Below are 15,946 nucleotides of genomic sequence, written 5' to 3'. Positions count from 1 at the left end.
TAGCTCTGTTTGTTGTTGTTCTTATGTTTAGCTGTGTGGTTGTTGGTTCTCTCCGTGTTTAATTTTTCTGATCGTTTCTAGGGCAAAGATAAGACTTGATCCTGTTTACCTGTCAGTCCCAAATCCCATAATATCCCACTGACACCCACCAAGTGCTCAAGATCAAGACATTAAGAATGTTATGATCAGTTTTTTTTAAACTACCCCAAGATCTAGCAGGAGTAAAATGGTAAAATCCCTGAAGGGGTTTGAAACCAGACTGAAAAACTAAACAATTTTTAGTCAAATGATCCCATAACTATGAAAATACTCAATTTCTCTGAGAATCATTTTGAAATTAATCAAAACTTAAGAATAGTAGTGATGTTTTTTGAGATGACATTGCACAATCACATGACTGAAACATACATAGACACTACCAGAAATTAGACGAGTGTTTATTAGATAGCACACTTGTAACGTGCAAGGCTTGTAACACGGCTTTATTAGCTTTATCTATATTGCGCGAGTAGCGCTTAGCACAACGTATAAACATGAACAGACACGAAGCGACTCGTACACTAAATGGACTCATAAAGACGAGCATGGAACACAACCAAGACGCACATTAAATACTTAACACGCCCCGAGTGTGACACATTGGGATAACGAGATACGAGAACACACAACCACACCCACAGGAAGTACATATATGGACACAAGCAGATGCAAACTACACATATACACACCTGAAGGGAGGGGTCCATGGCTGCAGTGTGACTGCACTAAGACGTCTTATGTGAAATGTCTGAAGAGCACTAGCTAAATAACTTCACGGGGAGTATTAGTTTGTGGCCTGTTGGTACAATATCTTCCAGAGTGGGAACAGAGAGTAGCTCAAAGTGACTAAAACTGTAGGAACGTGGCAGATGAATATTTGGGTCATAGTCAGAGCTTATGACATCCCATCTGGGTAACACTTTACTTTATTAAGTGTTTACTTACTAACGTGAAGTAATGCATTAGTTAACATGAGCAACACATGAAGTAACACATTAACAATAATTAACTAACGTTAAGTAAACAAGTAACAGTTGCACCTCCTGTTTTGGGTCTTTGTTACTCACACATTTTTTAGAGCTTTAGTGTTTTAGTTTGGAGCAAAAGGGACTAAAGAGCTAAAAACAGTATGGACACACTGCAGTTCCTATGCTGATAGATTCTGGATATTTCCAAGTTACCCATTACTTATGTAGGTAAATCAGTACAATGTAAGATATTCCTTTAAGGTCGCACCAAAAAAGCAAATATGAATTTTGAAGTCTCCCAGTATAAGAAATCTATCAGGACATGATAACTGAGTAGCTGATCAGAATTCCTGAACAAATCAACCAGGAGAACTGACAATTTTTAAAAACCACCACTACACTTCCAACACAGCCCGTAGCTATTGCGCTATTAAATAAATAAATCAATTATAGACCTTTCCAGTTGGGCATTTGATGCAGCTAACCCAAGCCATGCCTCTCTCAGAAATAACATTACTCATGAGAGTCTTTCAAAATAAAAGTTTTCTTAAGAAGCGAGCTCTCACCAGAACCATATTTGCTGAAGCAGGCAGCAGTGACGGCCCAGATTCTTGTGATCCACTCCCACAAACACAAGTACAGCCACTGGTCAGGTATAGCACCTCTAAGGTAGATATGTCAGTTCCAAGAAACGGCAGGGAATGACAAAGTCCCTACTGCCAACCACCAGAGACTTTATTTTGAGTCACAGATAAGTCATCTGACCTTCACCCAGACCCCACAACATCAGATGTGTTTTCTGTAAAGTTTCCCCGCTGTAACCCCTAATCCCAGCTTCACGCCAGCTTGTCTTATTCCTGCCCCTGGCTTGCTTCTCCTTCTCAGCACTCTGCAGTTCCTCCAGTACAACCCCAATCCATTCTCTCCACCCCCCCCCCCCCCCCCCCCCGACTCCAACTCCAGCCCCACCCCCGGCTCCAGCCCCAAAATAATTTTTTTATATGCTAGTGATAACCTCCCTGCACTCATGTTCACTGTTAAAATCTTTGTCATGGTCTCTGTGAAAATTCCTAGATAACTAGATAAACACACTTGTGTGGAGGAAATGTAGGGGAAATTGCACTGTGGACCACCGTTGTGTGTTGCACTGCAGTGGTAACAGAGTGATCTTGGAGCGAAGGAAGACACCAACGCTCCAACCTGCTGGAAACCTGCTCCCTGCTCCCGGCAAAATGGTTCCGCCTCCTGCTCTGCTTTCTCACTGCACCACTCACCGATCCGCTAACAACCATTACGCCTCCAATGCACCACCGAGACCCTCCACCACAGCCAGCCCTTTTCCACCAACACGGAACCAGAACCACAAAACCCTAAAAGTTTGTTCCTGGAACCAAAGAATAGTAGGTTCTTCAGGGGGAACCATGGCAACATGCAGGGGTGTGTCAACTTACAGAGGAATTAGTTATACTGCACGGAGTATTTTGCCGGTATGTTATGTTGTGCTTGACGGTGTGCTGGGTAACAGAGAAGTGAACCAGGTGACTGGAGCGCTGAATTCAGCCACAGAAATGCTGTTAACTGCACCTCTGTTCACACCAGCCATTAATGTGGCTTATTACGTTGTTCACATTGTTCATTATTTGTTGCTTCCTTATTTCCTTCCTCCTCTTCTCGTCGCCGGTAGTCTATACATGCTTGTTTTTTGGATAGACTCCAAAAGAGTGCGAGAGACTCCGCACAGTGGGACACAGTGGGACGCAATAGGACGACCATCCTGTTTGCAGCAGTTGCAGGACAGTCATTGCAGGACAGTCATTCCCACACGGTGCAGCGTTCCTGCATAACACATCCAGCATCTCAGCAGATGCAGACTCATGCTGTTTTGAAGGCCAAAGGAGGCACAGTGTGATTTTAGATACATATCACCCTTGTTGAAGCAAACCTCAGAACTCAATTTTTGTGTGCGTGTGTGTGTGTGTGTGTGTGTGTGCTTGCGTGTGCAGCTCAGCTCCCCTTTGTATTTGGGGAAAATATTTAATGATGTGGACCAATTGAAAAGGTCCAGAACTACGTGGACTGACATCATGCAGCTTTGGTAGATGAAGAATGTTCTCCGCTCCAGTGAAGTTACAGTTTCCTGAGAGTGTTCATACGATGGTGATGATTGTGGAAGCTTTGCGCACTGCCAGTTGTTTTAGCAGGCAGCTCCAGTTCTCTCAAAGCCTCCAGTCTCTCTGGGTTCAAGTGCTGATCGGAGGTTTTTTTCTCTCCTCCATGCAGAATATCGATTCAGCCCCGGGCTAAGCATGCGGAGAAGGCTCATCAGCTTTAATCCACGCTCCCTCAAACGAGAGGAGCGTGAGGGGGGAGTGAAGGAGAGTGAGGGAGCGAGAAGGTGTGTGTGTGAACAGAGGGAGTGTGTGTGAACAGAGGGAGTGTGTGTGAACAGAGGGAGTGTGTGTGAACAGAGGGAGTGTGTGGGAACAGAGGGAGTGTGTGTGTGAACAGAGGGAGTGTGTGTGAACAGAGGGAGTGTGTGTAAACAGAGGGAGTGTGTGTGAACAGAGAGATGTGTGTGTGAACAGAGAGATGTGTGTATGAACAGAGAGATGTGTGTGTGAACAGAGGGATGTGTGTGTGAACAGAGGGATGTGTGAGGGAACAGAGAGATGTGTGTGTGAACAGAGGGAGTGTGTGTGAACAGAGGGATGTGTGTGTGAACAGAGGGAGTGTGTGTGAACAGAGAGATGTGTGTGTGAACAGAGGGATGTGTGTGTGAACAGAGAGATGTGTGTGTGAACAGAGGGAGTGTGTGTGAACAGAGGGATGTGTGTGTGAACAGAGGGATGTGTGTGTGAACAGAGGGAGTGTGTGTGAACAGAGGGAGTGTGTGTGTGAACAGAGGGAGTGTGTGTGTGAACAGAGGGAGTGTGTGTGTGAACAGAGGGAGTGTGTGTGAACAGAGGGAGTGTGTGTGAACAGAGGGATGTGTGTGTGAACAGAGGGATGTGTGTATGAACAGAGGGATGTGTGTGTGAACAGAGGGAGTGTGTGTGTGAACAGAGGGAGTGTGTGTGTGAACAGAGGGAGTGTGTGAACAGAGGGAGTGTGTGAACAGAGGGATGTGTGTGTGAACAGAGGGATGTGTGTGTGAACAGAGGGATGTGTGTGTGAACAGAGGGAGTGTGTGTGAACAGAGGGAGTGTGTGTGTGAACAGAGGGAGTGTGTGTGAACAGAGGGAGTGTGTGTGTGAACAGAGGGAGTGTGTGTGTGAACAGAGGGAGGTGTGTGTGAACAGAGGGAGGTGTGTGTGAACAGAGGGATGTGTGTGTGAACAGAGGGAGTGTGTGTGAACAGAGGGAGTGTGTGTGAACAGAGAGAGTGTGTGTGTGAACAGAGGGAGTGTGTGTGTGAACAGAGGGAGTGTGTGTGAACAGAGAGATGTGTGTGTGAACAGAGAGATGTGTGTGTGAACAGAGGGAGTGTGTGTGAACAGAGGGAGTGTGTGTGAACAGAGGGATGTGTGTGTGTGAACAGAGGGAGTGCGGTTTGAAGCGGCCACCCATGTGTGAGTAGTGGAATCCTGTTGCATTTTAGTTTGATTTGTGGCATCTTGTGGGCACTTAATTTTGTGTGCATTTTGTTTTTTGAATAATTTGTAATTTAAATTTCTTTATTCTTATCATAGTGTTGTCCGTTGGACAATAGGACTGAAAATTGTTTGCACTTTATGGTACAGGTTGTGACTGTCCTTGTGCTGTGAGGAAGTATGTTCCTGAGCCCAGCTGATGTTTTTGCAAGTGTGGATGTGCACTTAAATACACTTTGAAATCGATTAAAACAACTTGTGCTGAATTTGGTTTATGATTCATCCATGCATTAAATAACTAAGTAACTTTTACTCAAATTACATTTTAAATGAAGTAATTTTGTACTTTTACTCGAGTAAATTTTGAGATGGGTAATTTTACTTTTACTCTGAGTAGATTTTAGGCAAAGTAATTATACTTTTACTCAATTACAATTTTTCAGTACTCTTTCCACCTCTGTGAATGATACTGTACTACATTAGAATTTTCATGATCACTGTAGTGTATTAGTGATTAGTGACTGACCATTGAGTGTTGTCAGTCTAGGGCATCAATGCTAGGGCATCATGCTAGGGCATCAGTGCTAGGGTGCTTTGAGTTGATTGGTTGATTGCCTCGTGCGGAGGTAGAGGGCATGGCATCCGAGCCAGCCCTGACATTTATAGAGATGGCTGCATGCGTGCATGTTTATTCATGAGCTAGACCTGAAGCCTGCTGTCCCCTTGCACAGAAGAGATTTTGTTTCACAAAAAAGCATTCATATTCCATGGGTTGTTCTAACTCCATGACCATTTTCTGATTCCAGGTATGTTCTCTGACTCAGTGCCTGTTCTCTGACATCATATCTGTTCTCTGACATCATGCCTGTTCTCTGACACCATATCTGTTCTGATATCATGCCTGTTCTCTGACACCATATCTGTTCACTGACATATCTGTTCTCTGACACCATATCTGTTCTGACATCATGTCTGTTCTCTGACACCATATCTGTTCTGACATCATGCCTGTTCTTGATTTTTGTTCCAGACACCAACCGAAGGTGCGTCCACTGCCATTTATGCAGCGGTCTCCCCTGAGCTCGAGGGGGTCGGTGGACTGTACCTGTACAATGGCCGAAAGACGGAGTCCTCAGCCATATCCTATGATGAGCGTCTCCAGACCCAGCTGTGGATGAAGAGCTGTGCCCTTGTGGGGTTTCAGAAAGCCTGAAGAACCAGAGGAACCCAAAGGGTCTCTGGAGCTTCAGCCCAAAGGGCACATCCAGGTCATGGCTATGAGAACAGACGTTCTTGACTCCTGCCTTTTATTTGTTGAACCTTGACTGATGCCTACACGTGTATCTGTGTGATGGTGCGGGTAGCTAGCAATACACTGCAGGACTCTGTTTTTATACGGAACGCACACTAACATGGAAGAGCTTCTTACCCGCAAAATGATGCATCTGAAGAGTGATGTAATTGTTCTTGACAATAAGAAATCTCTGCTCCCCTCCTGCTTCATACCCAGGCTAAGTGAATCAAACTCCGAACCCTAAGTGAATCAAAATCTTTGACTCTGTTATTGCCCGTGTTGACAGTAGCAGACTACTAATCTAACTAGCAGAATTAATGCAATATCAAGTTCTACTGGTCTATCAACATGAGGTGGCTGTTTTGATCCCATCCAGAAAGGATAAAGACAGTCAACCCTAAAGTGGATTGCAGTCCTGTACCAGCCTCTGACTGTCCAAGATGGAACCTCAACTTTCTGCTTACCTTCTTTGCATTTTTCTCCACTGCTTGGGAAGCATTTTTGTGTTCTCTCTCTCTCTCTCTCTCTCTCTCTCTTTCTCTCTCTCTCTCTCTCTCTCTCTCTCTCTCTCTCTCTCTCTCTCTCTCTCTCTCTAACAATCTCTGGCTGTACTGGAGACCCATCGACTGAAGTTGAAAACATTGCACTTCCAGACGTTGTGAGAAAATGTTTATTTCATAGAGCTCTTTATCTGTCCACCCTGCTATTGAAATCCTGTGTATAGAATTCTCTAGAAAACTAAAATGTGGCACTTGGTTGCTACACAGGTGACTCACCTGAGCTAAACGGACATTATTCTATTCTTACCATCTTTGGTGACTGTGATGTGTTTTTTAAAAAAATGTCAATCTAGTGTGTTTGCAATCTGATTGCCGTAGTTTTTTCTAACATTTTCTTTAAATTATGCTCTTAACCAAAGGCCTGGGTGAGTTGGAACACTTGAAGTATGTGCACACATTTTATAAATCTTTGAAATAAAGAATTTTGAGTGCTTCAATGATGAAACGCACATTTAAACACTCAAATACCAAATGCTACTCCGAATGCTTATCCACCCACGGTCTGCTTAAAAATTGCCAGTGCTTGACTGATTATGTTGGACGGATGAATGATGAATCTTGCCTACAGAAGAGACAGATGAAAAGAAATAAACCATGAATAGAAACAGGCCGTCTTAGTTCTCCAGCGTACGATGCTGCTCCGTAATCGCCCTTTGAAGCCACTTTTGTCCGGCGTGACCCTTTGCACCCAGTCATGGGTCAAGCTCCCCTGCTTTCCTTGAGGTGCTCCGTCCACCAGCAGGACGTCTGAGCTGTGATCGTACCTCCACCTCCACTGTGCTCCATCCGTACATGTGTTCAATGTGTAATTGACCTCTGATCAAATGTGCTCAGATAGATGTTCAACATTAAAGTGGGTCATGGACTTTTTACCCAACAGAAACACTTCCTGCTTTTGGCCATTTGACAACTGCGGTTTCCTTTATTTAATGTTATTGTACAATCCGTGAGCATGAGTTGTGGGGAGTTATTGCATTTTTCACCATAACTGCAATGGTTATTTCACCCATAATTCCTGTTCTTGTGTAATTACGTTACCACTTGGGTTAATAAGACAGGGATAAAATGATAAATAACAAGAAATAGATCTATAACAATATTTTGTATTACCGCAATGAACCGATCAGAAATGGAGCTCAGCACAAAATAGAAGATGATAATTACACGCACACACACACACATGCACGCACGCACACACACTCTTGATTGTGAAGCGGCAAATTGTCATTCACTGTGATGGGGCCGCTGTTCCTATATCCTCCCTCTCTCTCACTCTCTCTCTCACTCTCTCTCTCACTCTCTCTCACTGTCATCTTGAGATGGGTGTTCTGCTAAGTGATCTCAAAGTGTCTCTAAATCATCGGCTCTTAAATAACGTGAAAATGCTTATCTTTGGATGCACTGATTGAAATAAAAAATGGAGCCCCCAAAATCTGTTTTTTTCAGCTGTGGTCTTTATTTGATGGGTTAGGGCAACGGGTGTGGGTGAATTAAAAGGACATCAGATGAACCAAGTGAATATAATATGGTCTATGATAATGCGATATGTAATCGGTGCTTCACTTTAAGGCTTTGCTATGGAATGAAAATGGACCACATTAACAACAGAACCCAGAGTGACAGAAACAGCCATGTGATCAACCTAATCGTTCCTGGAAATACTAGCCACGTTCACGTATTTATTTTTGTATTTATTAGCATAGATTTCCACAGGGGGTTGCACAAAGCAAATGTATTCATGTGATAAGGTCATATAGACTTCATTAGGGCTCTGTGTGTGTGTGTGTGTGTGTGTGTGTGTGTGTGTGTGTGTGTGTGTGTGTGTGTGTGTGTGTGTGTGTGTATGTGTGTGTGTGTGTTAGGCTCTTCACCGTAGGAGTAGTTGACTCATCTAAGACTGTTCTGACATGAATTCCCTCTGCAGTGTGGTCCAATCACACGATCCTTTTGGAGCGCTGACATCCAACTCAACCCCCACCCCCCTCCCCCCCCCCCCCCCCCCCATCAGAACACACAAAGACCCACAACGGATATCTCATGGTGGAACTCGGTAACATGCATGCTTAATGACACAAACCTGTACACAACTTTCAGCGCAGGGTGAATCAGACACGATGCTGTCAATTATCAGACGGCAGCCCTTGTTAAAGTCTGACACCCCGTGGATGCCTTATTGAAACTCAGCCATCCGTGCTGTGGGTAGCATTTTTATCATCCTGTTTCCTGTTTCTGACTTCCTTGTTATTACAGCAGCTTGAGGTTTCAATTACAGCAGCTTGAGGTTTCAAAGCAGGAGAAGAAACAAAATTCAGCTTTTAGATGTTTAGATTTTCTTTAGCTGTTTCCTTCAAAAAAATAAAATCTTTATGCTCCATTACTGGAAAGATTCACACAAACCTTAATCGTAGGCTGAAATCTGGGGAATGGTTGACTAGAATGCTTCAGGCATGCCTATATATCAATTCTGCACACATAAGAGCACAGATTAAAACAGAGTGTGTTCTCTGAAGCAGATTAACATAGTAAAGATGAATAGCACATCCAATGTCCTGTGTTTTTGTGGTGTGTGTGTGTGTGTTTGCACATGTGTATTCATGGACCAGACTTTCCCCTTCAGTTCGTCTGCCTGCTTAGGTAAAGAGGCTTTTGCCAATTGATCACTGTCAGTAGCCCCGCTGGGTTCGTCTGCTTGCGCTTGTCACACTTTGGCCTGTGAGGAACTCTGTCTCGCCTCCGCCTGCTCTGTGAGGAGTGCTCTGACTGCTGTAATCTACAACTCACCCTCTCACCCACACACCTCTCACACCTCACCCCTGCACCACTCGCACTCCCCAACAACGTCTCATTCTTTGAACAGTGATTTTTAAATTAATTATTTGTAATGGATGCATGTGCTCTAAACGTAATGGAATTCTGGTGAAATGCATCAAGGAGAAGTTAATGACCAGGAGATGACAGGGCGTGAAAAAAGAGGACATTATGATCATTGAGAAGTGTTTTTCAGCAGTGAATATGTCTTCTGTATCTTGGCATAGCATTCCTTTTATGGCACGACCTTGTTAGTAAGAAATTATGATTTGGCAGACCGACAGATGCGGAGTATGCAGACTATAATAGGCCCGCTACGTTTGTTTGCTTGGCTGTCTCTACAGAAAGCAGGCCTGCTCTGATCCTCCACGTCCCAGACTGTGAGCTTTATGCCGGAATGCTCTAAGCCCCCCAAGCCCGCATGGCCAGTCTCTCCTCGTCCTCCACGGCCCGAGACGCAGACAGGGATTGGAGATGTCGCGGCGCCGTGTTGACCCAAGTTGGGCTGCGAGGTCGGTTTTGCTCCTTGCTCTGTTCTAAACGTGGGCAGCCAGTGTGGGTTCTGGATCAGCCTGCAGTGTGAGCGCTCTGGCCCCAGCTGTGAACTGAGGCGGGGATCGAGCCCTGACACGCAGTTATTAGCCCCAGCGCGGGCGGAGACGCACCTCCACCACCAGGCCTTATCTCCCACCAGCAGCAGGCCCGCTTAAACACTGACGGGGCTGTCCCGATAAGCCCGAAACACTTACTCTCACTCTCGTTCACGCACTGTCTCACTCTTTCTCCCTCCTGTCTGTCCCAGTCCGAGCATGGAGTGCATCCATATTTAACAGGAGTTTATGGCTCCTCTCTGCTCCCCTGAGTGGAGAAACACGATGATAGAAGGGCATTTGAAAATGTGCTCCAAACGTTAAAACATGGGATCAGCTAGAAAAGAAAGATTTGCCTACGGTTTAAATGAAAGTTTATTTTGTGGGCCATGTTACTCATCACAGATACTGCACGTTTTATTGTTATCGCATAAACCCTGAACATCAAACCTCTTCAGTGAATGTATTGAAGTATGTAATGAAGGAGTGTTTCATGTCATATTTGCAAACCAAATATAAGATTTTTGGTTCTTGAACTACATTTGTGAATATGCAGTAAACAACAAACCTCCAAATTCTTCCCTTTAGCCACATAGCAAATCAAAAAATTATGTTGCCACTTTGTTGGGTTTTGAGCTATTTAATTATGTATACATAAAGAAAAGACCCCTTCATTGTACATTAAAGTTAGCACTCTTGATATGTATTTACCAGACGCTTTTAGCTAAAACAACGCACAATCGTGACCAAATACGACTCGAGCAGCTGAGGTTTGAGTCCTGTTCAGAGGGCTGGTAGTGGTAAGTTCAAATTGGTGGGACTTAAACTGACAAGACCCAGATTACTAATCTGGTCTACAAATCTGCGCAACCCCTGCGTGTTCCAGCGGCAGGCCAGTTCATGACATCCATAACCACAGGAACAGCAGGTTAACAGCAGTTAGCTCTATGAGTAGGTAGACCTTTCATACTGAATGTAAGTTCATTACATCATTCTCATGGCTCCTTGACAATCTTCAGGCAGCTGTACATTAGAGCTGGAAGTAAATTCCCAGGAGAAGATTGATGTGGGCCAAGTTGGTCTTGGCTCGGTGGTGTGGTGTGATAAGTCATTTTGAGACGCAGGTTCCGCTGGCTGTGGTGGGATTTCTGGCCTAAATGCACAGACATGTGGCTTATTTGTTTTCCTATACTAATTTGACTTCGCTTTCCGGCTGTGGGTATTGGTGAGTAAACAGAATATTGCTAATAAAGCATTAACCTTTGATCAACCATATTAAACCAATTAGCATGTAGCGTGGCAGCCTTTTTCTCGAGCATTTAAGTGGTTTTGAAGATGAGTCTATTCTTTTTAGTCTATATATATATCCAAGGCAATGTTTTAAGATTGACAGAAGCATTGTTAATATTGTAATGGCACATGTAATGGAGGAGAAGTACACATTCAGAGGTGCCCAAGGCGTGACAGGGTAATTGTTTACAATTAGAGCGACTCAAGGTCTGCCCTTCAAAACCCTGACGTCTCTGACAATGATCATCGCCATAAACGACAGGATAAAACTCTTGATTCTCCTCACGACCTTTTGCACTGAAAGGTTTAGTTCAAGGAGGAGTTTCAGAGCTCATCGTTATGACCAACAGCTGAAATGATGGAAACAGCCCATGATTCACCAGTGTTTAGCCAAGTGAGATACACTCAGCAGAAGTGAGATTCACAGGAACTAAACTGGTATACATTGCTAAATATCTCTACAGACATTATGCAATTATTCCATTATTTTCAGAAAATGCTTCATATTTGTCATTATCTATGCCACATCTGCATAACTTCAGTTCAAGTCTGAGTAGCCAACCATTTAATGGGACTTCACTCTGTTCGCTGACCTTTATATGATGCTAAAAGTCCACAAGGGTCCATGGTTCAATGAACCTTCTCACGCCATCCCACTACTGACCTTTCTGGGGGCCTGGGGCACCTGTCTTGGGGGCTGTTTGGCTTTTTTTCTTTTATACCTTTACCACCTTAATGCGTCTAACGAATGAAAGTTTTAACAAGCTATGACCGCCATGTGCGTTTGCAGTGTGTGTTTGTGCAGCGCTGTTGCCACGGTTTTCCTGCGGTGACGCCAAGGCCCAAGATTTAGAGCATCCAGACGCAACCCCAGCCGTGCCAGAACGCACGCTCAGCGTCCAGAAGAAACCGGCCCTGGGGCCACTGTGCAGACGGTGCGATGAAGCAGTGCTTATTCCATATGTGGACAAACGCTACTGCCCAGCCTGCAGGTGCGAGAGCAGAGGGCTTGGAGAAGAGAGATGGCGGGGAAGTGTTGGACTACGATCTCGGGGGACTATTAAATGCCGTTAGCGGTTTTAACGTCTGCCTTTTCTACGTGCCGGCGCTGAGATTGTTATTGCGGTAGTAAGTGTTTTTGCTGTTTGTTCCTCGTTATGAGAATGTGCGGAGACGCTTGTGCCGCAGGGTGTTCCTCATCATGGGGGGGAGGAGGGAGAGAGGGGAGGAAAGATGGGGAGAGAGAGAGAGAGAGAGAGAGAGAGAGAGAGAGAGAGAGAGAGAGAGAGAGAGAGAGAGAGAGAGAGAGAGAGAGAGCAGAAAAGATGGCCGTACTGTCAATGGGCTTTTGGTTCATATCAGGCAACTGAAATCTTAGGTCAGAGGTCAGTCATGCACACAGATCAAAGGGAAGCTGTAACCTTTATCTCTGTTTCACAGGGGTGTAGTGATCAATATGACATGAACACACTACATTCATGTGCTTTCAGTTCGTTTCATCTTTGTTGTCATCACATCCAAACAATCTTGATGAACACTGAGTTTACAGTCCAGAAGAGCTGTTCCTCATGATTAGATGGTGCTGAACTGATGATGGACAGAAAAGTCCCCAAATGGAACCATCAATATCAGCCTCTCTACAGCCACTACAGGTGTCTGTCCAAACAAGGTTTCTGGGCTACCAATGCTTTTAGAAACACAGCCCTCGCATCTTTTTTATTTTACTACCCTCTCTTGTTCCAGTGCACTTAAAGCTCAAATGGATTCGAAAAGATTGTTGTGCACCCGAAGTTCATCCAAATGGAACACCCCCCCCCCCCCCCCCCCCCTCCCCACACACATACAAACACATCTCTCTCGCCAAGCAACCAAACAGAATGGAGGTTGTGGCAGAGTGCCTTCTGAGTTAGACCAGGTTCCTAAAGACAAATCGATTAAGGACAGAGAATGCAGTGCACAAGATCATTACTCGTCTGGACAGTGAATCTGCTCCAGAGTCAGTACTAGAGTTTGTTCTGGAGTCAGCTATAGAGTTTTTTTCTAGAGTCAGCTCCCGAGTCAGCTCTAGAGTTTGTTCTAGAGTCAGCTCCAGAGTCAGCTCTAGAGTTTGTTCTGGAGTCAGCTCTAGAGTCAGCTCTAGCGTTTGTTCTAGAGTCTGCTCCAGAGTCAGCTCTAGAGTTTGTTCTGGAGTCTGCTCCAGAGTCTGGTCCTGGCTATGAGGAGATGGGAACAAGCATGTGGAGCATCCGAGCGGAACAAGGACTGAAGAGCGTTTATTCTCTTGGCTCTTTTTTTTTCCTGCTTCGGTACAGTACATTTTCTAGTTCACACAAATCAACAAAATAAGCTGTGAGGTGAGGAGACACAAGTGAAGCGCAGCCTTACCAATAACCTACACGAGGTGATGTAAATGTAACGCATTCGGTTAGTGCTGGCTGGGCAGTTTAATGGAAATGTTGCTTTCCGAATTCTTTTTCATTAAAACAGCTCTTTGAAGCAGACAGATTGCAGAGACCTGCTATGACCTTCATTTTCCTTAATGGTTGGCCAGCTTTCATTATTGCTGTTTAACAAGTATTTCAGGGGAAAATGCTAAGGCAACATCGAATAAAATCTATTGGAGACCAGCTGGCTTTATTTATCTATCTAATAATTTATTTATTTGCATAACTGCTTCCTAGCTGCTGCGCCTTATTAGTTGTATTAGCATTTTTAAGGTTAAGAATTCAAATATTTAAGTATTAAGAATTAACTCTTCACACCATATCCAGTGCTTATGATAGACGCTGTCTAAAAGGAAAGCAGAAATCGCTCACGTGTGGTCTGATTATTGTGATTATTGCGTGAGTTATAGGCGTCTGAAGGACGTTCTGTCAGCAGCACAGTTCAGGGAGTGGGGGGGCTGAAATCTCAGGCTTCCGGGTCTTGTGTTTGTCAATCACTGAGCGACCCGCCCCCCTCCGCATGAAGGAAGTGCACAGAGATGGAGTTGTGCTGTTGGCTCTGTACGCACAGTGGTCGTCTCAGGTTCTTTCGGTGCTTGGGTAAAGACGTAGATGCTGCTGGGTCTCGCCTCGCCTGTGATGAATGGCCACGCCTACTCCATGTGAATGGGGCTCGCCTGGTGATAATGCGCTGATGGATGGCTGACACCGGCTGCAATATTGGTGCTATTAATATAAAACTGGTGTCTGTCATTTAAGACAGAATGCAATGGATCAACTAATGTGTGTGTGTGTGTGTGTGTGTGTGTTTTAATTAAGCTAAAAGGTATATGCATTGTCAAACAAACAGCGGCACTGGTGTGTTTTATGTGGCACAAGTCATTACAAAACATCCATACTGTGTTTGAAATCAATGTGCGTGTTCAGTTTCATCATGATGTGTGTACCTGCATAACATCAGAGCTTCTTCAAAGAGCGATGACCAGCATACATTGCTCATTTACAAGCCACCTTGACAGAAATACACAAATCTCCTTGTGTTCCAGCCTCAGCTATCTAAACCAGCAGCCAATAATTAAACCTAAAGTGTCATCCCCCAAGTGGAGAGCAGGTACAGCTGAGAGACTCAGGTATTCGTTATCATCCTGTGGGTCTGATTAGCATTTCAAATGCAGTTTGTTATTCAGGGAAGGATTCGGATCTTTCTGTTCTCTGCCTCTCCACACCGCTCACCGGGCCCGCCGTGCTGGTGTCAAGGTCAAACGTGCTTGTAGGAGGCACGATGGATAATAAACTGCTAAGCGAGCCCAGACTCGCCCGCGACGGTCGGCGTAGGAGGCGGAAGATACGCGGGGCGCAACCCGCCGATTATTCATCATATTAATTGATTCTTTGATTAACGTCCACACGGGATGTACACAAACAAAAATGTCTGTGTGGAAGAACTATCGCATTGCTTAAACTGCATGCAAAATACAAGCGTGGAAATATTTGTCTCAATGCACTTTGTTCAATTTTACTGGGAATGGTGCCTATAGCAAAGCTATTATTTCACTGCACAAAATATGATGTATATATACATCACAGTATTTGAAATCAGTGTGTGTGTTCAGTTCTGAGGTTATTGAGTTCACTTATACTTTTAGATGTGTCAGTATGATGTCATAACCTGAGATCATCACTGGGGTGAGGTGTCTTGCGTCTGGAGATTTCCATTACTGATGTCACTATCTGGGGTGTGATGTCGCCCTGGCTTAGTCTTCATATAAACGAACGTGATGCTGTGAGAATTCATCATGGTTACCAGGGCACAACCCATTCTAAGCCTGGTTACTCTTTTATTCCATTCACTTCATTACAAAGACAACATCCTGTCCCAAAACACCACAAATAAAGTCCTCGACAAAATATTCAACCTTAAAGTTGCCAACCACCACATGCTGTGTTGTGTATGTGTGCAGGAGGTTTTACACTGTAGCACGCAGCCCTTTAGCTGAATCCTGATGGGCGGTTTACGAACAGCCCCTGACTGACTGTGATGAATATACTATGTGCATACAGTATGCGTATATAAGTGGATCTAAATGCCCCCCTGGCAGGAGCGACGTCGAGCTGAGACACTGAGTTAATCCTGGGTAATGTGTCCAACTCCATTGATATGCAAGGTTAGTGCAGACCATCTGCTCCGTCTCCACCACCATAAGCAGCCACCTGTAATGGAGCTCTCAAGGTCAACAGCTCAGGCCTACAGCCATTAATCACGGGCCAAAGACTGGCCCCTCCCCCGGCCTCCCCCGGCTCCGCCCACGCTGGCTGGAGCGCTGGTCCTTCTTCAAACACCTGACTTTCTCTCACCCCTGTCA

At 44.8% G+C, this 15,946-nt stretch overlaps 1 protein-coding gene across 2 annotated transcripts in view; it reads left to right on the top strand.

Annotated features, from left to right (window-relative positions):
- Nucleotides 1–7,873, top strand: part of dhrsx (dehydrogenase/reductase (SDR family) X-linked) — a 40,859-nt gene extending 32,986 nt beyond the window's left edge. For both annotated transcript variants that reach the window (XM_076982536.1, XM_076982535.1), the window contains exon 7: nucleotides 5,628–7,873. In XM_076982536.1, coding sequence (XP_076838651.1) covers nucleotides 5,628–5,810 — 183 coding nt within the window. In that variant the 3' untranslated portion in view covers nucleotides 5,811–7,873. The remainder of the gene's footprint in view (nucleotides 1–5,627) is intronic.
- Nucleotides 7,874–15,946: the final 8,073 nt, after the last annotated feature.

This window comes from Brachyhypopomus gauderio, chromosome 20 (assembly GCF_052324685.1).
Source record: "Brachyhypopomus gauderio isolate BG-103 chromosome 20, BGAUD_0.2, whole genome shotgun sequence".
Taxonomy (NCBI): domain Eukaryota; kingdom Metazoa; phylum Chordata; class Actinopteri; order Gymnotiformes; family Hypopomidae; genus Brachyhypopomus; species Brachyhypopomus gauderio.
This window is presented reverse-complemented; position numbering and strand designations above follow the sequence as displayed.